General features: G+C 38.8%; 1 protein-coding gene across 10 annotated transcripts in view; it reads right to left on the bottom strand.

Moving 5' to 3' along the window:
- The window catches only part of LMO7 (LIM domain 7), a 234,520-nt gene that overhangs the window by 50,103 nt on the left and 160,748 nt on the right, over nt 1-23,669 (bottom strand). For 6 of the 10 annotated variants that reach the window (XM_030813495.1, XM_004088145.3, XM_030813494.1 and 3 more), the window contains 7 exons: nt 14,178-14,208; nt 12,858-12,971; nt 8,725-8,923; nt 5,055-5,307; nt 3,839-4,120; nt 1,413-2,132; nt 406-435 (listed from right to left, as the gene is read on the bottom strand). In XM_030813495.1, coding sequence (XP_030669355.1) covers nt 406-435; nt 1,413-2,132; nt 3,839-4,120; nt 5,055-5,269 — 1,247 coding nt within the window. In that variant the 5' untranslated portion in view covers nt 5,270-5,307; nt 8,725-8,923; nt 12,858-12,971; nt 14,178-14,208. Of the gene's footprint in view, nt 1-405; nt 436-1,412; nt 2,133-3,838; nt 4,121-5,054; nt 5,308-8,724; nt 8,924-12,857; nt 12,972-14,177; nt 14,209-20,498; nt 20,523-23,669 lie in introns of those variants that run through there. The other 4 variants (XM_030813500.1, XM_030813501.1, XM_030813502.1 and 1 more) reach the window with 3 other exon arrangements.

Here is a 23,669-nt window from a genome sequence, read left to right as displayed (position 1 = left end):
TATTCTTTTTCCATCACAGATTTTCTAAAATGTGGTAATCTGGGCTTTAGCATCCATAAATCAGAATTTTAATCTATGTAGCAACCAAATACCAAAATATATATACCTAATCTTAGGCAAGTGCTTTTGTTACTTTTAATCAACTCATTAAATTTTTAAAAAGGAAAAAAGAAGGGATGGAGCTAAAGTTTAAATTTTTAATAAAACAAATAATTTTATCATGTACCGGGCACCAAGACACAGAAATATTACCATTAGTTTGCAAAATAAACATTTCCCATTTAAAAAATCTCATGCACAGCACACAACACCCCCATTTAGTGACATGCCATGCCAGAAATACAGTAAGTTATAAAAAGAACAAACAACACGCACAGATATTTTACTGTGAACCACATAACTTACCCATTCTCACCATAAATCTTTTGAAAGAGTCTAAGAAACCAGAAAACCAAAAATTAAAAAGTCATTTTTCCCAGTCATATTAGTTTCTAAACGTTCAATGTCTTTCACTTAAGAATCTAATTGGAGATGGACAAATCTCAAAAGGTCACTTCTTCCATCATGCTCTTGATCATGTCTCAAGTTCTCATCAATTTCCTATCTCAGGAAATTCAGATTAAGCAAAATGAAGAATTTCCTCAATTTACTCTGAGCTAACAAATCCATAAGAAAAGACTTCCCATTGTCAGGAACTGTTAAGTTAGATTTGGATCCTCTAATTTTAGTCAACCTAATCAGATTTGTCCATCTCTAAGTTCCACAAACTGAACACTCATCAAAAAGGCAAGTTGCATAATACAAACTATCAAAATGGCTATGATTACATACACATAAAATTCGGCAGACAACAAATACCATTCATGCATTTTAACATCAACGTTTACTCTGAACTTTATAAATACAAATAAGTTACAAATGACAGTCCAAGAAACCTAGGCCAAAAACAAAAATTAAGTTAAATGAAATTTGCAATGCCATATTTTAAGGGAAAATTTCACCCCCCAAAAAAAATCAGACACTCTAAAATGTGAGCAACACATAAAACCAATCTATAACCAGACTGTTACAAAAATGCCCGAACATGAGAAGTCCAGAAATACAAGTTGGAAAACATTTTTATGAAACTTCATATTGGTGAATAGTACCACAGTACTGCTTAAGTCAAAGGCAAGGTTTATGTATATACAGTCTTAAACAGGCCTAAATTATTTAGAGATATGCAAATATGGAATTGCACTTTTTCTACAAAATGACTGAGGGTTTTTCAAAACAAATTAAATTTTACGGGATGCTTCAAAATGGCACGCGACATGCAGAGTTGAGCAACACAATGTGCTGCTTTCTCGCATGAGAAAAGTTACACAAGACCATCCATTACAAGCAAAATCCTTGCAGAAACACACTCTGACCTCTCCACCATCAGCCTTTTCTTGTGCCTAAGTCTGCTGGCCTCCCGGATGGCCTCCCATCTCTGCAAGTCAGCCTCACTGCAGGGGCCAGGGGTGAAACTGATGGGAGGCACGGTAGTTCCCAGTTTCCAGGACTGAATCTTACGTGTCAGCATGTCATCTTTCTTCTGCCGATATGAAGGAACTAATATTCTACAGCTATTACTTTTTTCTTTGGATGGGCATGTCCTTTCAAGTACACAGAGAAATTTTGCTTGAATTTCTGGAGGAAGAGTCCAGGGTTCGGGAAAAGGGACTGGGTGGTATCTATCTGGGGCCCCGGACAGCGGCACTTCTTTCTTCTGTGCTGGAATTCGGCGAACAATCATATCATCTTTTTCCAAATCTGGAAGTACAAGTTCACCTTCTCTACACTGTAAAATTATATCTCGTTCTACAGAATCATCTTGCTCAGAGAACTTTCTAAAGTCTTCAAAAGCTCGGAGAACATATGGATTTGCATGGAAAGCCCCAGTCTTTCTGACAAAGAAATCATCATTCTCTAAGTCAGGATCCAGGGCTGCCATCTCGAGGTCATCTCTTCTATAGCCTGGTGCATAAGAGAGATTCTTCCTGCGGGTTATGAGCCTTGGGCCAGAAGTGGGATCAATTTTGGTATGTGTTTCGGAAGACAAGATGTCATCAGAGTATGTTTGGAGGGCCTGAAGCAGTAAAAACTGACTGATGCACAGAGAGGAAAAAGGAAAGAGAATCTTATTAAGTTTGGGAAGAAAAGGTAATTAGCAGATCGACTAGCCAAAGGTGATTAGCAGACCAACTAGCCAGTTACTGAGGGTAAATTATTTTAGAGGACCATTGGGGGGACTCTTGCTAGGAAAACAGACTAGCATTTAATCCAACACCCATGACTTTCCTGGATAATCTCTAAAGAAATAAGAGCAGAGCATACTTCTCAGGAAAGTTGGGCACCGTGGAGGCCACAGATGGGGCTGGAGCATGGACTAAGTAACCCTCCCAGGCACACACAAAAGCCACTCCCTGGTATTTTTTTTTTTTTTTTTTTTTTTTTGAGACAGAGTCTCGCTCTGTCGCCCAGGCTGAGTGCAGTGCTGCGATCTCGGCTCACTGCAACCTCTGCCTCCTGGGTTCAAGCAATTCATCTCCCTCAGCCTTCCAAGTAGCTGGGAGTACAGGGGCCCCCCATCATGCCTGGCTAATTTTTGTATATTTAGTAGAGATAAGGTTTCACCATTTTAGCCAAGCTGGTCTCGAACTCCTGACCTCAAGTGATCCACCTGCCCTGGCCTCCCAAAGTGCTGGGATTACAGGCGTGAGCCACCGCGCCTGGCCCCTGGTATCCCTTTCTCATTCCATTTGCCACAGTGGCCTAAGTGCCCCCTGAAGAAGAAGGAATCATCTTTGAAAGTTTCACAAGTTGGGCATCATGCACTTTATGCAATAGGTATATGTAATCAGCAGGAAAAAGGGAAAATAAATTGCTCTGAAGTTTTATAAAAGAGCTCAAGGAATCTTTCCTTTGGATTTTCCCTAGACTTGCCCTTCCCAGTCTCTACCTGAAAGTTATTTCCTTTTTCCACATCTCCACACACAGCAAAACTGTGAAATTAGGTAAACTTTCTAACAAGCCTTTTTGAACTGGCTTTTCAAAAAGAACTGCCACATGTAAATATATCCTGTCTCACACATTATTGTGCTAAAGAAGAATGTTGAATCCTACAGACTTCCAAGCTGATGTAGTTGCACAGAAAGCAGCGTGTTATACATTACGCTTTTGTACTAAGTCCACTGAGTCAGGTTTCCTGATTCAGTGCAATCAGGTCCCAGGTTAATGGAGCAGCAGAAGCAGGCAGAGGGGTGTCTGAGGCCAGACCCGCAGCAGGCAGGCTCATGCAGACAGGGGCACCTGGGCTCATCCGAAGCACTACTGCTTCTCCTGGCTGCATGGGAGTCCGGTGATTTTACAGCCCGTTTGGTAGCTAATTCCAGCAAGAGTGAAGGTCTTTGGCAGTTGCCGTCTAGCCTACGCTCTGCTTTTTGTGCTCGACTAAAAACGGTGGCGCTTCTGTCAGAACCTGAGTCCTCATCCTCAGAGTCTGAATTCCTTCTACTGTGAGTGACATGAAGAAAAGAAGGGAGGAGGGAATGAGACAAAGAATTGGAGAAAAACAGAACTACTAAAAATAATGCCGTGCTATGACTATGTATAGAACAGGGCTTTTTAAGATCTAGATCCTCAGGTTTAAATTTAAACAGAAATTCATTTCCATTATATAGGTTCTGTAGATACTAGAGAACTAATTAGACTTTCTCTGTCTCTCTTATTATTATAAAAAAACATGCACATAGAACCCCAGCTGGGGTACTGAATGAACACTGTTGTAACAGAAACATGCACAACGACAAACCTGAATCCCTGAAATTCTTTATACCATGGCTTATAAGTTTCCCTTTTTATTCTTTTCCAGTTCACATCTTCTGGGGTCCAACATTTGGGAAGAAACTGATCAAAAGCATTCCCTGGGTTTGGCATGACTGGACTGAGCTTGCGCACATAAAGATCATCCTTTACAGTGTTGGGTATGTTTCTTGTCTTTGCTTTTTCCTCTTCCAAATAGCAAGAGGACTTTGAAGTTCTTTGTACAGTTGGCCAGTTCTCCACATTGGTGCCCCAAATCCTCCTCTGATTACTGTTCAAAACATCCAACCAGTTAAGACACTGTATGAGCATTTGTGACACAGAACACAAACGGCATGCTTTCTGGTTCACAAAGTTTACACCACTGTGGACAAAGGAAATTAGTTTCCATTCTCATCACCACCACAGCTCCTAGGACAAAGTTATTATAACAGCATTTTATTTTAATTCAAGGATAGCTAGATACACATGGGCCAAAGGTACTTCATTAGAAGCTGTGTTAAAAGGAAGAGGCACATAACAAACAATTTGGGGTGTTACTTTCTGAATTAAAATCAGCAGCATAATAGACAGCCAGATCCAGGACAAGTATTTCTGACCTTGTCAGTCCATATAGCCCCGTGGCAAACATATCAGGAGAAAATATTTGCGGACAAGAATTAGGAGACGTGATTTTCGAGATGAAACTCTGGGGCCTCTTTTTCACTTGGAATCTACGGTTGGCTAAGTCATCCAAAACTATGTCAGGAAACCTTCGTTCATCCTCAGAGTCCGAACCACTTTCAAAACCGTACGCCTCCCCGTGAGAGGAAGCTGGATTTGCAAAACCACACTCTGTTCTGCTAATTTGCTGAGAAATTAAACGATTCTTTTCATGTCCACTAAGATCAATCAAAAAAGGAAAAACATTACATGGCAGGGCTCATCATGAACAATATAAATTATCTGGTAAGCTGAAAAATACCAATAAACTGAAGTCATGCATCTAAAAAAAGACCTAGCAAATCATATGCTGACATTCTAAAACAGAAGAAATGGCTTCAAGATATGTATAACTAAAAATAGAGGGATGAAAAATATTCTCACTAGTCAAGCTTAATATATGATCTATGAAACACATTTAAGAGCCATTCTTTTTACCACATTTAACATCCCACCACATTCGAAAAGCATACGAAACTCAATAATCACACCCATCTCAGTACCTTGAAAATGTTCCATCTGCTTCTGTATAAACCGGGCTTGCCCAACTTCTTCTGTTATCCTCATGTTTGTCTGGCTTTTTCTTCCTCAGAGGTGCTGGTACATAGGATGGCTGTCTACTTTTGTTGGGTAAAAAACGATTGAAGGGTAACGCAGTCTTTGGCTCAACAGCCGAAATCCTTCTATACGACATATCATCTTTATTATAATCCTGCATCTTGAATGTAAATTCCGAATCTGTATCACTTTCAAAACCTATAAAGGAGGCACAAGAATTTGCTTTACTCTCCAGATTATTCGCCTAACTGAAACCCACACAGCACGCCTGCTTTGTCTTTCCCTTAGAAACCCAGTGCTGCCACTGCTAACTGCAGGGAATATTTTTAGAAATTTGTCACGAAGTTGTGATAAGATCCATTAGGAGGAACTTGCTTTGCATACTGGAGGCACATGCAGTACATTCTTTTGCTGTTGTAGGCTCTAAGCAGAAAAAGTCCTATTTTACTAGTGAGCCCCTTTTCTTCTCAATCTCTGCCTCCATGATTTTCCATAAGATTTGTTGATGTAATACATAGAAATAAAATCTAGCAATGGAGTCACAGATACTTAAAACAACATACAAAAATAATTCTAGGAGAACTCAGTAATTTAAAATAAGGCACGCAGCTATCTATAATATATGTGAGGGGAGAGATCAGGAAGGATGTAGAAAGTGAAGCAAAAAAAAAAAAAAAAAAACAAGCTTGTAAAGGGTCTGGATAGATCCTATGAACCAGAATCACACATTAGATAAGAGGTTGGACTGGATGACTTCTAAAGTTCCAAAGGAATCTCAAGTCTTATGCCCAAATGAAAGCACAGAACTCACAGTTTCTTCAGAGTGGCCATGGAAATTATACCGGGAACCTTGTATTATGATTCAAAATCATTTAAACACAAATTCAAAAGAACACCCTTTGATACTCCTCAAGGTCAGATAGATACAAATAGTAATCTGCTTTCTTAAAAGAAGAAGAATAAATCTACTCTTTTAAAGACAAAGGAAGAAAAGAGGGGAGAACAACACTACAGATCCAAGCCAAGTTGTCTCTCTTTCCCACCCTTCTCTTCCTGCCTCCTGTGCATTTGTAAACGTTTGGAAGTGTTACTTGCTTCTCACCAGCGTTCTCTCCGGGCCTGGCTGTGCACAGTGCCTGACAGCTACAAGCTCTCAGCAGGTAGAGCACCTGCAGGGTCAACCTGAGTTAAATGCAGTCTCTTCCCCTCCCTCCTGCCTGGCAGGAAGCTACAGTAAATAACACTGAGAACAGTCTACAGGAAGTCGCTTAATATACAGCTATGAGACAGGGACAGAGTAAAAGGAGAGTAGAGTCTTGGCAAAAGAGAGAAAGTAAACGCAGCTATGACCATGAGGAGTAGTAGTCAATAAACTGGTGCTTTCTTTTTACCACCTTCTAAAAAATCAGACATTTACGTCTCATTTCCAATAAGTTTATCAATTACTCTTGCCAAAATCTATACATGTGGAATTTTAAAGTCATAAAGATACTATTTTACTTTTTAATTTTTAAGATAAAGTATTTTTTTAGCCCAGTACAGTGCCCTGCAGAGAATTTTTCCCCCAAAGTATCATTCTTGATATGAGTTTTCATGTAGAACTAGAGAATGTGACATTGCAATTCTGTTATCCTAAAAATATTACCCTACATTATAGTGCTCATTAATTTAGGACTACAATCTAGAGGGTGGCAGTAGAATTTTAACACGCTGATCACAAAAGAGCTTTAACGTCCTGGTGCCTCCATCCCAAGCTTTTTTTCACCGCTTAGTTGTAATTTCCAAGACTTCACTTACGCACTCTTTAAACAAGGTATGCAGGCCCATTTCCAAGATCAGAAAGGGATGTGACAGTGGCACTCTGCTTTTGGTTACATGGACAGGTGCCCATTCCAACAAGGATCTGAGAAGACGACTTAGATTCCACACCGCTGGGTGGGCCACTGCATCTGAACTGACTGAAGCCTGCATATTCCCACATGCCCTCTATCTCTTCCCCTTTTATTCCTTGGCTAGATATAAATTCCAACATTACATGGAGTAGGTTCTTCAGTCAGGGCAAAGAAACATAGCGGGTTCAGAACTTCAGCCTCTGCTTTTACAGCTTTAACCACTCAGATGAATCACATACTCAGATTCATTTCCTTAAACGTATGGGAATAATCGTCATCTGGGCTATGAAAATGTCACACCTTGACAGCAAACAGCCAATACATGTGGCAGTAATTACAAAGGTTAATGTTTAAATAGCGTTTCACATTTATTTTTAAAAACTACTACTCTAAAAGATAAAGCATTCAGGTTTTTTGTTACCATGCTTAATAAATTGTTGATTGATTTTTTGGAAAACAAATTCATAGTATGTTGTATTTATATAAGTTTCACATCAGAAGTAAAACAAAGAATAAATTCTATTTAATGATGTGCATACTGAAGTATTTAGGACAAGTGTGATATATTCTGAAATGCCTCAAAAAATAAGATGATTAAATTACAATAGAGAAAGAAAGAGGGAGGGAGGGAGAAAGGGAAAAAGAGAGACAGGAGAGAGAAATGGGTATAAGATAAAGCATGCATAGTAAAACATCATGGTGGAATTAGGCAGCGAATACATGTGTGTTCACTGTACAATTATTTTAAGTTTGCTCATTTTTGACATTTTTGTCATAGATATGCTGGGAAAAATATCTAGAAATAGAAAAGTAATATTCCAAATACACAAGCAATGTAAAATCCCTAACAATCAAGCACAAATTCACAGCCAGAACTCAATGTTTTCACGTTGATGTCGATAGAAGCACAGAAATATTTCAAAATAAAAACTTTGTGATTTCAATCTAGTCAAATCTGAATAGCTGGAGATGTACAGTCAGAAATTGCTGACGCTATACCCAGTAGCCACAGGAATAAGATGTGCATTGAAATAACTGAACTGACTATAAGCTTGGGATTTTGAAAGAAGGTTCCTTCCCACAACAGAATGTCTCTAACATGTTCCTTTCACACTCGCTCTGTCCTGGGTCAGCTCTGACCCTGAAAGGACCAAAAGAGGATTTCTACCAGCATGTTAGGTGGTGGTATATTACTCAATCTACAAAGTTTAACATAATATTCTATCATGATAGATAGCAATCATTTCTTCTCATCTATAGAAATAATTGTAAAAATATTTTTCTTTTTTTGCTTAGGAGAATTTTTTTAATCTTAAGAAAAAAGCCAAGGATGAAAGTTACTCAGAAACTAGAAGAGATTTTTTTTTTTTTTGCAGAATCTTATATTCCTATGTTTAGATATATCAGTTTATAGAACTCTTGAACACAAATCAAGCCTGAATCTGGAGAGAGAAGAGCCAGGATAGATTATCACTGATAAAACAGGCCACAATTAACTGTCACCTCCCAGTCATTTCCAGAAATGAAATTTTTCAAAAATGAAACTATCACCATCACGAAGGAGAAAAAAATAACAAAACCCCCAATTATACTTGAGTCTCTATGAAAATCCACCTCTAAGTGAAATTTTTGCCTAGTTTTCACTCCATTTTTCTATTCTCTCCTGTTCCCAGTTCTCCCTTGATATGCAAACAAATAAACTGACAGCCAAAACACAACACACCTTCACGCCCCCCTCTCAACGTGATATCAGAGGAGCAGCTTGTCAATGACCTCGAGCCCAAAGAGTCCAAGCTTTCAAAGGAATCTTCTCTCTTATGGTGCCTTGGAGGAGCAAGAAATTCTCCACGTTCAGGACACCAGATGTCACCGTAGCCACTGTCCCTGCCACTTCTTTTCAGGAAGCTGGAGTCTTCAAGTGCCTAAAGAAAACATTTTTTAAAGAATGGTAAGTTAAATAAACTTCCAAAAAAATACAATCAATCAGTTATTACTTGCTTGTTTGCCTTATTTAAGTTGGGTTTTATTTGACATGTAAGGCATGAGGTTTCTCTGTCGGACACAGAAAAAAGCTGATGAAAAACAGAAAATAAATTTGTAATTGTTTCCCCACAACTGATACAATAAGGAGGTATTCAATATTCAAAGTAATAATAAGGAGATATTCAATATTATTTAATAAACTAGTAAATATGTTCTACTTAAAAATAAGGAAAATTACTAGTTTAATGAAAGTTCATAGAGTAACATTGAAATGCTAAACTCAGTTATTACAGTTCTCTAGCAATAAATGTGAAAAGAGTCAAAGAGAAAAACTAACCTTAACTTAGTCATCCAAAAGGAGATAAATCAGCAAGATTATATTCACTCTATCTGCAGGAAATATTTGCGATGGCTTATATAACATAAAACCTTAACAACTGAAGTTATTTAACTCTCCCCCCAGAAAAATAAAAAGGAGCAAGTGGGCATAAATTTCACAGAATTCATTTACTTTCACTAATTACACAACCTAGTTCTAAGGTCCTGGCAGCTGGCTTATCCTTCTTGTTGAATCAAGGGAAGCATACTTGTTTGCTGACATATATAACTTCTTCTCTATGGACCTAAATAAAATATTTGTTTGGCTCATATAAAGGACACACAGAAACATCACAAATGATGTTAACTGTAGGTTTGTGAATTATATAGCACTTACTCAAGATAAGCACTTTTAACTAACATTCTTCTGTGAATGTTAGTGACAAAATATAACCTGGCTTTTTAAACATTAGGATGTGAGTAAAATTTACAAAGCCCATGGTGTAGTCCTGACTTATAGTAATCATGAATATCTAGTAACTACAATTTTTTAATATGGCAAAGATAATTTTGTCATAGTAAAAACCAGAAATGTTATTTTCAGATGAGCTTACTAATACAGAGACAATTTAAAGAACCCAGTAATTACTAACGATCAAACATATTATGTGAACCTTGATTAAGTCATGATTCAAAATAAAAAGTGCTATGAAAAGTAGCTGGAGACAAGTATGAAAGTTTTAATGTCAACTCAATATTAGATAATGGGGAATATCTGAGTTTTCTTAAGTATAGTAAACATTGTAGCTACATAGAAGAATATTGATATTCTTAGGAGATGCATACTGAGTATTTGGGGGAGAAATATACCTGCAGTTTATATTAAAATGGTTAAGGAAAAACATAGATGGATGGATAAACACATATGTAGATAAAGCCAGTATGGAAAATTGTAATAATTGAACCAGATGGTACATATCTGGGTATTTGTTGTACTCTTCTTTCAAATTTTAATTATAAATATTTTCAACATATAAAAAAGCTGAAGAGTTTGCAGTGAATAATTAGCAGCTGTCTCAGGCATACTTTTGATCTAATACCGTCAATTCATGATTCAATTATTTGACAAGTGTCTGGAGCACCAATAAGATCTAGTAGATTTCAGGGAGATTTCATGTGCTTTAGATGCCGACACCCTGGCATTAGAGTTGACATCCTGTCATGAAAATGCAAGTGCCTACCTTACATCCCGCTACTTCCAAGCAGATGGGGAAGCCAGGCCTAACGCTGGTGCTGCCAAAATGCTTCTCAAAATACAGAAAGATTTTTTTTAATTTAAGTGTTTAGATCTATCAGGTTTCTTAGACACGTATTTGTTAAGGCCTTAGAGTTCAACACTCAAGATGGATATTTGACCTCATAAATGTTAAAGTTATTGATGACAGCCACTTCAGTTATAAAATAATCTTTGGCCCTGGTGCCTGGCTTTTAAGGAGGCACCCTGACAAGTCAATTAAAATGAGTCACCTCCAACTTCCAAGATGACTGACTGAGGTGCTACAACTTCCACCAATGATTTTTTAATTGGTATTTTATATTAGCTTTTAAGCATTATCTGGTTAAATGGGAAATGCCTGATGAACACATTGGTTTTGATTTTAATAGAACTGATACAAAACATATGATATAGTCACATGCCTCTAACAGCTGCCCCCACTTTATTATAATGGAATGGAACCACAACCTTAGTTTTATACACCATAAGGTCTTCATCTACCTCCTCTGGTTTTGAAACTGGTAACAGGAAACAGCCTTTGATAAAGCATTCCTGGCATAGACACTGTACCAGGATTATTCAACCTGAGTCAGACTGTCATTAAAAGGACCAAAGGCTATAAAGAGGGCCCCAGTACATAAGCCAAAGTCCTACATGTTTTTTTTTTTTTTTTTGAGACGGAGTTTTGCTCTTGTTGCTCAGGCTTGGCTCACCACAACCTCTGCCTCCCAGGTTCAAGTGATTCTCCCACCTCAGCCTCCCGAGTAGCTGGGATTACAGGCATGTATCACCACACCCAGCTAATTTTGTATTTTTAGTAGAGATGGGGTTTCTCCATGTTGGTCAGGCTGGTCTTGAACTCCCGACTTCAGGTGATCTGCCCGCCTCAGCCTCCCAAAGTGCTGGGATTACAGGCATGAGCCACTGTGCCCAGCCTCCTACATAGGTTTTAACCAAAAGTTTTATTAGCTGAAATAACTGTAAGTCAAGGCTCTGCCTGTGCTCAAAGCCCCCTGAAATTCCTCCATTAGAGCCTCACCATTCTTCATTGCAGTGACCAATATGCTCACCTATCTTAGACAATTGTGCTTTATGAGGTTAGGTAGTCTCTCATGAGTGTTTTCCTAACACTTAGTACTATGTGTATGCATGTTAATATCTCAGCTATTTCCTGAATTAACTTATTCAAGGAATTTGAATAGAGCATTATTGATCCCTTACATTTTGGGGGTGAACAGGAATACCTGTATCTTCTAGGCTCTATAATCCTACCTCTTGCTATATATAACACATGTGGCTGGGCTCAGGCAAAATTATTTAAAGATCAAGGTAGGTGCAAGCCAAGGTTATCACGTTCATCCTGGCCTAAAATTTCTTCCAATCACAGCAACTAATATTTATTGCACCCTTGTAATGTGCTAGAGGCTAATGCTAAATGCCTTACTGGTGTGGTATCATTTAACCATTAAAGAAACCCATGAAACAATGACTACTAATTAGATGATGAAACACCATTGTGACTACACAAAAGGGCTCTTCTGAGTCCTACGAATTTCCCTGAATAAATATCCCTACCCAGAGAAATTCGTTTTTCCCATGTGGATCTTATAAATGAAGATTTGGCAGAACTATGGTCAGTCCTGGCACTTGGCTCTCTGCAAATGGTCCTCAAGCATTCAAAAGGCTGTCACATTGATTCCAAAATATGAATGACTAGAAATGTGTATAAAACAAAAGATTCTAAATTAAAAACCTTATATCAAGTTCCAGTTAACACCATGTCCTACTCTTTAGGAAACAGAGGCGGCATGGTAGAATCGTGGGGATATGAAAGTGTGGGCATTAAAGACTATCATCTATGACAAGAACACATTACAACAAAGAAATTGGGTAAATTCCATGCGTGTTAACAATCCAGGAAGCATCTCTCTACTACAGGTTGAGTTTACAATGAGTATAGCAATACTTAAGCTACATAAAGTGTGTAAGGAAGGAAGCCAATGCATGTGTCATCAAATTATGCAGAATTAAAAGGTAAGCAAGTCTCTCTACCTTGGAAATTACTCTGGAATAGACCCAACTCACTCCTTGGTGGTGGCACATAAAGCCAGTAAGTGAGTAATACTCCTCTTTACTCAGTCCAATCGGGAGTGAGACAAAGAGAGTCGGAGTTGCCATATTTGTTATAAAGGAGAAGGAGAAGAAAAAGAAGAGAGGAGGAAGAGAAAGCAGTGATACTGTATTACAGCAGTAATCTTACATAGATGTAGTTTACTTACCTTCGTCAGAGCTTGTCCTAAAAGATTCTCAAAAGCTTTCAAATTAAGATGGGGACCATTATAGTATGGGTTGCTTTGTGCTTTTCTTCCCAGCCAGTACAATGTTATCAAAACCTTAAAAAAAAAAAAAAATCCATGAACAACAAGATTAGTTGATTAGCAACCAATTGCAAGCTCAAATGTAGGTGAGTACTGCAGATAAATGATAGCACATATTACTCTGTAGGTGAAAAGCAGACTTTCTTTTAAGTTTATGGGAAAGGGAGAAGTCATTAAAAATCCTAATTTTTCTTGCTAAATTTTCCTGTCTCTGAGCAAGTTCTTAGACCAAAAGTCCAGACTCCAAAAAGTAGTCATTCATATCCTCTACTAGTATGTATGAAGAGGGAAAAAAATAAGAGAAAACACAAATGAAACTTTTAAAGCAATCAATATTTTTTCATCGAACTTACAGAATGGTTACCTAAACATCAATAATTCTGAGCTTCCTTAATAAGGATGTTAAAGTTTTTAATGAAGCTGCAACATTTTTAGATATTCATGCAATTTCCATAAAATATTGTAAGACATATGAGTCTACATTGATGAATTACCCAGAGTCCTTAAACAGTCAGTGCTTTTCCTTTAAGTCTAAATTGGTAGCTTCCTATTTACTCCCATAAAAATCTTAAAATGTGTTTACTTGCCTTTAGCATATTACTAACACATAACAAACAGCTTCCTAAATCTAACCTATCCTCTTATAACACTCTAACAATATGTTTTTAAATTTAATTTTATTTTAAGTTCTGGGATACATGTGCAGGATGTGCAGGTTTGTTCCGTAGGTAAATGTGTGCCATTGTGGTTTGCTGCCCCTATCAACCCATCACCTGGCTATTAAGTCCCACATGCATTAGCTATTTATCCTGAGGCTCTCCTTCCCTCCATCACCTGATAGGCCCCAATGTGTGTTGTTCTCCTCCCTGTGTCCATGCGTTCTCATTGGTCAGCTCTAGAATACTATGCAGCCATTAAAAGAAACAAGATCATGTCCTTTGCAAGGACATGGTCAGAGCTGGAAGCCATTATCCTCAGCAAACTAATGCAGGAACAGAAAACCAAATACCACACGTTCTCCCTTATAAGTGGGAGCTGAACAACCTAACCATATATTGTAATGCATATATTTAAACATATTTACTGTTTGTAACTGATTGATTTGTAGCAAAAAATTAATTAGAAAAGAGATGTATAGTATACTTTCAGATTCACTGCCTTCTTACAGAACATGGAAGTGAAAGCCACTTATAACGCTCCATTAAGGTAACTATATCTTACATTTTTCACTCTCCTATCAGTCTCTTCTTGCCTGTAAAGAAAGAAAATATCTATTAGGTAATATCCGTGAACCTTAAATTATTAATTATAGCTAGAAAAAACCTCATTTTTATTCTAAAGTTCTATGAATATTAATATCACATGGAAGTTCAAATCTCTTAAAGCTCATATTATCTCCATCAGAAGAATTTTTCCATATTCATTGATCTGACAAAAGTATAATACATTGATTTTCTGTATTCACTGATATCATTAATATAATTGTCAGTTTTCTATAAAAAGCAGTGCTGTTTTTTCATTTTATTCATTTTAGTCCAATTTTTAAATACATTATGTGCATTTTTTGTATTTCCTTCTTAAACAACGTTTAAGCCCAATGAGGGGGGATCAGTGTGTTCATGAAAAAAAAACTAGGAAATGGGGAAAAAAGCCTTAAAAACACAAAGAAAAATAAAAGCGACTTTGCACTGAGGTTTTTTTCTTCATCATCCCTAAGGTTTTTCATCCAAGTTCCCCAGAGCAAACTGCTCAGAGACTTTGACCCTGCAAATGTTGAAAAGTGGCAGTTTAAAAAACAGCAATGAACCTCTGCCTGAAGAAACTTCACTGTATTATAAGAATCATGGATTTTTTGCTCACATATGAAAGGGCATGATATTTATGGGAGAAGCTAAAAAGAGGCAGATGGCACCACAGTATTGAAGAAGCAACAATATGCTACTTCACAAAGGGATGGGTCATCCTAAAAAGAAAGCACTTCCCCTCATTAGAGACACTTAAGCAGGACTGGTGTGAATTCATAGACTTGTAGAAGCCTGATTAAGAAAGCTTCTAATTGGCCTGTCCAGTCTAACAGCACAGTAGTATACTTTAAGATAAAATATACAGACATCTATATATGCATGTAGAAGACATCAGCATAAAACACATATATATTCATATATACAAAGAAAAAGTAAAAGGAGAATGTGAGTACACAGAGACAAATTTTTAACTTAGCTTTCAAAGAATCAACAAGGCAACTGAGACCATTCCTTTCCAGAAAACAAACATGTACTGAAATGAACCTAAGAATAGCATGCACCTCTTACCCACCTCCCAAAAAAACATCTCAACAATGAAATTCATGAACTCTCACACTACTGATGGAAATGTAAATTGGTACAACTACTTAAACTCTTAAGTCACTTGGTAATATCTATTCAAGCTAAATACATTGATATTCTATGACCTAATAATTCCATTCCTAGGTATACATCCAACATAAACGCTTATATATGTTAACAAAAAGTTATATATAAGAATGTTTATCATGGCACTATTCATCGCAACAAAAACCAGAAGCAGCATAGATGTCCTTAACATTATAATAGATAAATCCACATAATGAAATATCATATGGCAATGAAAATAACCTTCAACTACATTCAACCACAAGTTCAACCTCTCAAATAACGGAAAGAAAAAGAAGCCAAATGCAAAAGAGTACAGGTTGTATTATTCCATTCATATAAAGTACAAAGGCAGGCTGAATTAAAAAATGCTGTTAGAAGTCAGGGTAATGGTTACCCTTGTGGGAAGAGAATGACAGAAGAGATTAGAAGAGGATGGGGTGCTAGGATGACAATTGTTTGTGCTTCGATCTGGAAGCTGGCTACTTAGGTGTGCTCAGTTTCCAAAAAGTATTTAAGTTGTACATTTATAATATGTATACTTTTCTGTATATTATCGTTCAAAAAAGTAAATGAGTAGAATAAATTTCACAGCCCATGTGCTCAAGCCATAGCTTATCTGTTGAGTAAAAAGAAAATTATCTTATAAAAATCCACAGCAATGGCCGGGTGCAGTGGCTCACGCCTGTAATCCCAGCACTTTGGGAGGCCGAGGCGGGCGCATCCCCTGAGGTCAGGAGTTTGAGACCAGCCTGGCCAACATGGGGAAACCCCGTCTCTACTAAAAGGACAAAAATTAGCTGGGCATGGTGGTGGGCGCCTGTAATCCCAGCTACTCAGGAGGCTGAGGCAGGAGAACAGCTTGAAACCGGGAGGCGGAGGTTGCAGTGAGCTGAGATTGCGCCACTGCATTCCAGCCTGGGTGACAAGAGCAAGACTCCGTCTCAAAAATCAAACAAACAAACAAACAAAAACCCAGCACTTTAACTTAGAAGTAGTAAGTGGGGAAAGTCACTAGAAACTGACAACAAAAAATAGCAGAGTTGCAAATATATAGCCCCTTTTTTAGACTAATAACCAACATACACATGTCAAACATTAAATTAGCCAAAGCACAAAAGAACCATCAATGCTCAAGAGAAAGAATGCACTGGGCTGAATATCCTCCCACTTTGATTATAAGCACACTCAAGGCAGAAGGAAAAACAGAGCTCTCTTGAACCCCTGACCTCATTTCCACAGTCCTCAAAAAGGTTTCTAATCCAACGCACTCATTTGCTTTCCACTTTTTATCATGATAAAACATCATTGGAAATACAAGGGATGTCCTATTCTGTGATAAACACAATAAGCAGTGACCTTCGCATTATTACCTTTTACTCACTTTACATTCCCTTCTAAATATGAGCATTTATAACACGCTCTTGGACATGACACATAGGCCAGCCAAATTAGTGTCCTATCTCTGAAATGCAATGCCAGGAATTCGAGTAGTCAATGATTTGCTGGAGTAAACAGAGTTCACTCTCTCACATACAAATGCATTCCACTGCATGGAAGTCGGTAACCAAGCAGCTCCTTTGCCTGTCATGTGGCCACAGGGCATAACCCAAAGTCCTTTATAATAGAACTACTGCAACGGTGAAGGGGAAGCTCACGGTAACACGGGTAACACACACACACTCCATGAACCAGCCAACTTACTGCACAACACCTCAGAATGAAATATAAGACAGCCTTAGCTCCAAAGTTGGATAATTTTTCCACAACAAATATGTCCAAAGTTGACATGGTCTGATACCATGTATAAGTGCACGGGGCTTTGGAGTCAGATCTGGGTCTCAATGTGTTCATTTGGCAATTTACTTGACTCTCAATGCTTTGGTTTCCTTCTGGACAAAGTAGGGATAATGCCCTCTGTTTCAGTAGATTGGAAGGAAATTTCCTTCTAATGGTGAAGTGTTCATCAAGAAACAGGCCAGGCACAGTGGCTCATTCCTGTAATCCCAACACTTTGAAACACCAAGATGGGAGGATCACTTCAGTCCAGGAGCTTAAAAGCAGCCTGGAAAACATAGCAAGACCCTGCCTCTTAAACAATGTAAAAATTAGCTAGGCACAGTAGCACATGCCTATAGTTCCAGCTACTTGGGAGGCTGAGGGCAGAAGGATCTCTTGAACCCCGGAATTCAAGGCTGCAGTGAACTATGACCACACCACTGCACTCCAGCCTGGGTGACAAAGTGAGACCCTCTCTCAAAAAAAGGAAGAGAAGAGGGGAGAGGGGAGAGAGAAGAGAACAAAGAACCCATACCTGCATTGAAACCCAAGTCTGCAATAAAAATGGGTACAGATAAAATGTTAATAGTTTCAAAAAATACCTATCTTGGGTATGTTGATAGCCCTTACTCTACACTATGATCAAAGAATAACAATTCTTTGAACAAAGAATTATTACAAGGCTGTAAGCTATGTGATGGCAAGGCCCATCACTGGACCCCAATATTTAAAACTGCAACTAGCCCACCTGACACACCCAATCTCTCATCCGTGCTTTATTTTTCTTTTTATAGCCATCTACTATATGCATTTTTTTCTCTCCTCTACCTGAATCCAAAAAGACTTTTGTGATTTTGTTCACTGCTATATTCCAACTGCCTTAAGACAGGGTCTACCACTTGGCAAGCACATAAAAATATTTGATTAAAAATGCCTCGCACAGTACATGGCACACAGATGCTCTCAAATTCTGGTTAAATACATTTATTTAACCTATAGAAATGTAAATTAGCAAGAAAAAGCCTGAAATGATAAAAGCTCGGGAGACAATACTCATACAATATCAGAGAACAATTAAATTGCATTAACCTACTTCAAGTATGTCCAATTTTGACTCAAATTGTATTGATACTCATAATTATACTTCTTACTAACCTGTTATCTTTAAATTGCAATAAAATAGAACTCTTTAGAATCAAATCAATCCCTCCAAAAAACAGATACAGAAACAAAGACCAAAGTGCTTTGTACAAACTTCAAAGGACTGAATACAAAGCTTACATGGTGGCCTATGTGATGAAAAAGCTTCCTAACAGAGCTCAGAAAGACAGAGCCCAAACAATCCATACCTGCACTGAAACCCAAATCTGCATTAAAAATGGGTAGATATGCAGGAGGCGGAGCTTGCAGTGAGCCGAGATCATGCCACTGCACTCCAGCCAGGGCGACAGAGCAAGACTCCATCTCAAAAAAAAAGGGTAGATATGAAATATTAATAGTTGCAAAAAAATACCTATCTTGGGTATGTTGATAGCCCTTACTCTATACTTTGATCATACATTAACTTTTACATGTTTAATATTCAAGAAATAGCAAATATAGCATAGATATAATCTTCCACTCTATTAATGGAATAGCTCTGAAAATTCCTTTGCTTTCTGGCAAAGGGCCAGAAACTATATGCCCATCAAGGACGTCTGAGCTTTCTGCCAGAGAGTAAGAATAAGGGAGCCCCAAGCTCTCAAGTGAACTCATCCAGCTGTAGTCATCTTATCCTAACTGCTACTATGTTAACTTAGAACCAGGAAGCTCTAGGTCTGATCCTCTTTTCTTTATTCAAAGGTTTTAAAATACTAGTACCAAGTCAATCAAGAAATATCATTTCTAACCAAAGGACCAGGGGGTAAAAAAAGTCCACATAGATGCTGTGGATCTTCAGGGATCCCAGACCGGGTCGTTCCCTGAGGAGGAAGCTTGGTTGAGTGCAGGACTTTGGGGTTCAGACCTCCAGTGCGTAAATTCTGGCTCCACTTTCACTAGCTGTGAGAATTTCATTGCATCACTTCACTGTGTCCAAAGCCTCACCTGTAAAATTGGAACAACAGTACCAGCCTCACTGGGCTTTAGTGAGAGATTTAAAGAATGCTTAATCAAAGCAGAACAAGTAAGTGAGACAATTCAAGGCTATTCCTTAATTATCCATCTCAACCAAACCACTAGGGGACAGGGCAGTGGCTGGAGGACAGTCAACTCCGCCCCCTCCACCCCCCACACAAAGTTTTCCTCCTCAGAAGAGACATTTCTGTGAAGAATAATTCAAGGCACTCTTCTATGTTATACTTTCCTTGCCCTTTTGCCATGGAAGGCTTTAAACAAGGATAAGAAATAATTTCTAGAAGGTCAAACCAAGGGCAAGGCACACCGGCATGGTATTATTATCATTGTCCAAACTTCCATGTTGGCCCCAAGCCAGCCCTCCCCACACATCCTTGGTTTACCAGGGCCTGCCTTGGCCAAATACCCTTAAATTTTCCAAAATCTGAGGAAAAATGTACCTACACAGCCAAAATCTATCTTCATTTATGATCGAGTTTGGAATCAGGTGCTAATGGATGAGATTATAGTTTTACCAGAGTGCACCAGCCAGTTATGTTCTAGGGCTAGGGCTGCATCAAAAATATTTCCAAATACATTCTGTTTATCCAAGGAGCTAACTCTGGGCCCATGCACATGTACCCAGCATCGCCTTCCCCAGGGTATGTTTAGAGCATACTATGCTCTAAGGAGTCTGCGTGTGGGCCCAGACAGCAGGGAGCTGGAGCCACAGTGGCCACATGGTTGTATGCCAGAGTCCATCAAAGGCCCAGCTAAGAATAGCCAAGCATTTAAATGTTCATATATGAGCTACCAAAGCCACTCACAGAAGCAGCTCAGCAGATCGGGGCCAAGACGGAGGAAATTTTTCCCCACATGGGAGTAAAGCTTCATAGAATTTGCCACAGAATCCCACTTCTCTGTGTTCCTCTCGCATGTCTTAGTACCCCTCTTTCTCAAGGTACCAGCATTCTCATTTGCAGCGTTGGAAGGCCTGATCTCCCCGTGCTCTGCCTAAATAACATAACCTCCTAGGAGTTGAATTCTTTATGCTCCAAAATCATCTCTTATCCCCAAATCCCAGCCCCTATCCTGTCCAAGCCAACCTTGTTTAAGATCAAATACAGTTTTCTGACTGAATCATTATACAGGGAAACATGTATGATTAAAACCTCACGCTGGAATTTTTGACAGAGTGGGAATGCTTTTGTCCAAAGAATCCCCAGGGGAAGATTTATCCATATCCTAATAGAAAAGGTAAGAAGTTTGAACTCACCTGCCCCCACACCCAGCTTCCAGCCCATGCCTCCATGGTTAACAGGGAATCTGAAATTCTTCAAGGGGCTCTAGCAGAGGTAATTGCCCAGTTCAAACTCCACCCTGCTACCAGAATAAGTATCCGCCTTGCTTTGTTGCCCAGAACAACTGCAACTCATGAGTGATTCTGTCCCCAGGCCTCTACTTCCTGAGGCCACTTCCCAGAGCAAGGCGTGGATTCTTCCTACGGACCCAACCCTTCAAAAGCCAGTTCCAGCCCTGCCCTGCCCTGGGTGGCACCAGCTGACCTGGGAGTTGCCTCTTGGGAAACTGGACTGATATTAGAAGAGCTGGGCTCACAAGATACTTGGTCCCTCTCCAAGCCACTAAGTAATCTCTGCTCTCCAGTTGTTGCTTATGCAGTTTGGCCACCTGTTCACAACTTTTAAAAAAAATCAAGAAATGAGGCCCTGAATCACGATTTCATCAGCAGTCACAGGAAGAAAAAGTATATGGACTGCATGTGGTTTAAATACGTAAGATATGTCTGGGGCAAGAGCGGGGGCATGTGTGGCAGTGGGAGACAGTAGGGAAAATTCAAAGCAGAAGTTCTTCTGAGGACAGAGCAGTGGCTTTTTTTTTTTTTTTTTGAGGCAGAGTTTTGCTCTTTTTGCCCAGGCTGGTACAATGGCGCGATCTCGGCTCACTGCAACCTCCACCTCCCAGGTTCAAGTGATTCTCCTGCCTCAGCCTCCCAAGTAGCTGGGATTAGCCTGCCACCATGCTCGGCTAATTTTTTGTATTTTTAGTAGAGACTGGGTTTCACCATGTTGGCCAGGCTTGTCTCAAATTCCTGACCTCATTTTTATATATGCAACAAGCCAGTCTATCTGCAAATAGGAGAAAAGTGTAGGTATCATAAGAAACCCTAAATGTACTAAGTGAAATTTTAAGAGACATAATGAGAAAATAATTTCTAATACCACTGTCTCTAAGGGAAGGGGCCATTGCTCTTCAAAACCTAGGAATCAAAATAGGAATTTAGGAATATATCAGGTACTGGCTTCTTGTTCCACTAAATAAAGTTCTATCGTTCTACGAATGGTAGCTCATCCATCGCACTATTTAAAATAGAGAAAAGTGCAATCACCATTCTCTCATCACTGTGTCAAACAAAAGAGATATGTGAATAAAACAAGTTGAAAATGAATTCTTAGAATACTTCACTTCTTTCCTTCTCTCAAAAAAAGCAAGCTGCATTAAAAAGAAAAGTAAGAAACAGAATCTTCCTCCTTCCCTCCCACCATCATTCCTAAAAATGAAGCTGCATTCCATTTGACAACCTCCCAGTGACGTTAGAGGCGTGTGACTCATTGGTTTTAATCTGCCATTGCTACAAACACGCTATAATCATTGTGGAAACTCTTAAAGTGACACTTGAGAAAATAACATCATCCCCGGAGACAATTAGTGAGCCCAAATACACGAACCTGACGATTTCTGTACTTACTTATTTGAGAAAAAAAAACTTAGAAATTCAACACTTTGCCCTAGCAACATAATGCTTATTCCAATCTTGACAAGTGAATAAGTACCCTCTTGTTAAAAATAATTTGTTATTAAATTTCACAGCTCTCCCACACACTACTAAGAATAGCACAGTTTCACTTAAAGAGAAACAAACCACACACACATGCATTCAAAGACACCGGCACACAGTCCCACTTAAGTAACACAGCAAAGGAGTGCTGCTGCAGGAGCCGAAAAGTGGGTTTAATCCCTAACCCTCTCAACCAGAGACTTATAATGCTTCTTTTCTACTTTTTGTAAAATGCTTGTTATTACATAAAGCTGACTTCACAACTGAGACTCACATGTATCTCCTCGTTATACGGTAAACCAGAAACAGAGTGCATATTAAGATGACTACTGAATACAGAATTTAGTATCCACTATGTATGATCTGTTTATTAAATGGAGTTATGACATTTGGTTATATAAAATGTGTTGAGGGAGAGAGTAGATGTCAACCAAATAAACTCACACATGATTTTTCTCCTGTGATGAATAAAGGCAATTATTATATTACATAATTAAGTATAAAGCAGGACTAAAACTGATCCCAACCAGAAAACACTTCATTGATACTATGTCCTTAAGATTTTTAAACTGATCTTCCAAACAGTTTAAAAGGTGACAATGCTAGGTAACTGCAGCAATGAAAATAGTAGGCTTTGGTTTTAGACATGTTAAGTGTCAAACACTTAACGTAAAAATGTTGAGTAGGTAAATTGGTAATTAGACATTCAAATAAGATGCTCAAGGTAGAAATTTAGACTAGAGATGTAATTAGTGGAGTTGTCAGCATAGAGATGAAATATAACCTCATAAGACTGAATGGAATCACCTAGAAAATAAGTATACAGAGTCCGGGTGTGGTGGCTCACGCCTGTAATCCCAGCACTTTGGGAGGCCGAGGCAGGCAGATCATGAGGTCAGGAGATCGAGACCATCCTGGCTAACATGGTGAAACCCCATCTCTACTAAAAATACAAAAAAAAAAAAAAAAAAAAAAAATTAGCCAGGCATGGAGGATGGTGCCTGTAGTCCCAGCTACTCTGGAGGCTGAGTCAGGAGAATGGCATGAGATTGCGCCACTGCACTCCAGCCTGGGCAACAGAGCCAGACTCCATCTCAAAAAAAAAAAAGAAAAGAAAAGAAGTAGAGAGAGAGAAGCGGTCCAGGGATTGAACCCTCACAAACCCAACATTTAAGGGTTAAGAAGTAGAGGAGAAACCAGCAAGACCAACAGAAGGGACACCCAGGGTGGCAGGAGTGGCCACCGCAGTGCAGGCAAGCAAGACACAGACACTTTATATCAGTCATTATGTGGGCTATTCTACATTATGTCCTTTAACCCACACAACAATGTAATGATGTCAAGATTAGGCAGAGCCAACAGTGCTATTGAGAGGTGGAGCAGATGAGGGGTGAGGATGAACTAGTGGGTCATCTTCTTACCCATCTTGACATCTCACACACATTCACCCCACACACACAATTACTAAATTACTAGTGACTTCTCTTCAAAGGAGGACAAAGAGTAGAGATGAGTATTAACATCAACAAAAATCTTCTCCAAACCACTGATATTCCTGAAGATACAACTTAAAAGAATACTAAACTAGAC

The sequence above is a fragment of the Nomascus leucogenys genome, chromosome 5, assembly GCF_006542625.1.
Source record: "Nomascus leucogenys isolate Asia chromosome 5, Asia_NLE_v1, whole genome shotgun sequence".
Taxonomy (NCBI): Eukaryota; Metazoa; Chordata; class Mammalia; order Primates; family Hylobatidae; genus Nomascus; species Nomascus leucogenys.
Note: the sequence above shows the minus strand (reverse complement) of the source record. Positions and strands in the feature narration are given on the sequence as shown.